Raw genomic sequence first — 1,812 nt, 5'->3', positions numbered from 1 at the left:
CAAAACTAGCCCAGCACTTACCTCTGGGATTGATGTGTTTGAGAAGTGATCATTGATCCAAAATGCAGCATCTGGCTGTTCTCACAGGGAAATGAGGAATGATCCAGAATAGCTTAATATGTCAATAGACCTTTGGCAAAGGACAGTGCAGTGTTWGACCCTGCATGTTGTGAAATGATCCACAGGATGAAACATGGATCATTATACTGAACCTCCAACTCAATAAGATCTGCTCAACAACATATCCAGTGGACCTCAATAGGAGTTATTGGTGGATCTGTTGATGTAACCCATATCACTAATCTATGTTGAAGTGTGTGTGAAATGTTCACACACCATTCAGCCTTCTGATGTTTATATATCTGTGCCGTTGCCATAGAGCCCACGCCGAGTGTTCCAAGTCGACCTCGTCGGAGACGGACCTGAATGACAACGTCCCCGCCCACCGCACGCCAACCTCCACTAGCTCCTCCTCTAAGCACGCCAACGGCTTCTTCTCCTCTGTCCTGCCCCCTCACCCCTCCTCCGCCTCCTCCATCTATGACTCTCCGCCTTCCCGCGGAGGCGACCTCTCCTCCAGCCTCTACCACCTCCCCCRCTCCTACTCCCAGGACACTGTGCTCCTTCCCAAGTCGGCCTCCGCYTCCTCGCCCCCCGTCCCGGTCGACGGCGACGCCCCGGAGCTCTACGTCTTCAACGCKCCCTCGCGGAAGCCCTCCGTGGAGACTCAGMTGAGGAACCTGTCGGTTAGCTACGATATTCCTCCCACACCAGGCAGTAACTGTACCTATCAGGTGCCTCGAGGTCCAGCGAGTGGTGGGTCTGAGGGTGGGGATGGGATGCCTCCGCCCCGGCCCCCCAAGCCGTCCCTCAGCTCCCTGACCCCGGGGCACCCGCCGCCCCCCGCGGAGCGCTCGCCCACGGACACGTACTGTGTGCCGCGCTCCATGTCGGAGACGGACGGGAACTACTGCGTGCCCACCAGCGCCGGGAACAAGGCCCTGAGGAGCAACACCATCGGCACCATGGACTCATCRCGCCTCAGGAAAGGTATGTCTCATTGATTGATCTTGATTCATTGTTCCTGATTTATTAGTCCTGTCAAGTAGATGAGAAACATATATAATTGATCACGAGCATTCCATTTCACTCTCACTTTTTGCTAAGTGACAGGGTACCACATCCTTTCACTAATCATGAGGCTAAGTGATATATGTGTGCATCATTATAAAGGCTAAATACACTAGCTAGCAACGACAGGATGTTCATAACACATGGCTGGTGTGATGTGTAACTGTTGTCAGTCCAACACTATCATCTGCAGCGCAAAGCAAGTGTCTAATCCTCCAGAAATAAATCTTGACGCGACAGATGTGTTTTTGAATGGCTAATTACAAATACTTTTCACAGCTGAAGACTGCCTTGCCTCCAAGACATTGTGTAGCTGTATTAGTGTGTTGCGTACCATGCAGACAGACAACACGTACTTCAGACTTGAGGAAAAGCAGTTTGTGCCTCAGTCCAACCTCTATGTACAGTCAGATGCTCCCAACCCATTTTTTCTACTAGCAATAGAGAAACAACACTGAGGCCCTCTCCTCATCACCCCCTCTTGGTGGCCTCTGGTAATAACCCCTGCCCTCCCTCCCCAAAAATATAAATAATATTTTTCTTGTTAAAGGACAATCATTACACAACCCAAAAAGCATCGGAGGTTAAAGTTCAAGATAAAACATTATGCCCAGCTACATCGGTCAAGTCTTCCTATCATTTAACATGAAAACAGTCTGTATACTAACACAAGACATTTTG

At 50.2% G+C, this 1,812-nt stretch overlaps 1 protein-coding gene across 1 annotated transcript in view; it reads left to right on the top strand.

Annotated features, from left to right (window-relative positions):
* Nucleotides 1-1,079, top strand: part of gab1 (GRB2-associated binding protein 1) — a gene marked incomplete at its 5' end in the record, with an annotated part of 7,696 nt that extends 6,617 nt beyond the window's left edge. Inside the window, one exon of the mRNA XM_024145346.2 lies at nucleotides 380-1,079. Within this exon, the coding sequence (XP_024001114.2) occupies nucleotides 380-1,064 (685 nt within the window). The remainder of the gene's footprint in view (nucleotides 1-379) is intronic.
* Nucleotides 1,080-1,812: the final 733 nt, after the last annotated feature.

This window comes from Salvelinus sp. IW2-2015, unplaced genomic scaffold (assembly GCF_002910315.2).
Source record: "Salvelinus sp. IW2-2015 unplaced genomic scaffold, ASM291031v2 Un_scaffold7719, whole genome shotgun sequence".
Lineage (NCBI taxonomy): Eukaryota > Metazoa > Chordata > Actinopteri > Salmoniformes > Salmonidae > Salvelinus > Salvelinus sp. IW2-2015.
The sequence above is the reverse complement of the archived record's forward strand: the minus strand, read 5'-3'. Positions and strand labels throughout refer to the sequence as shown.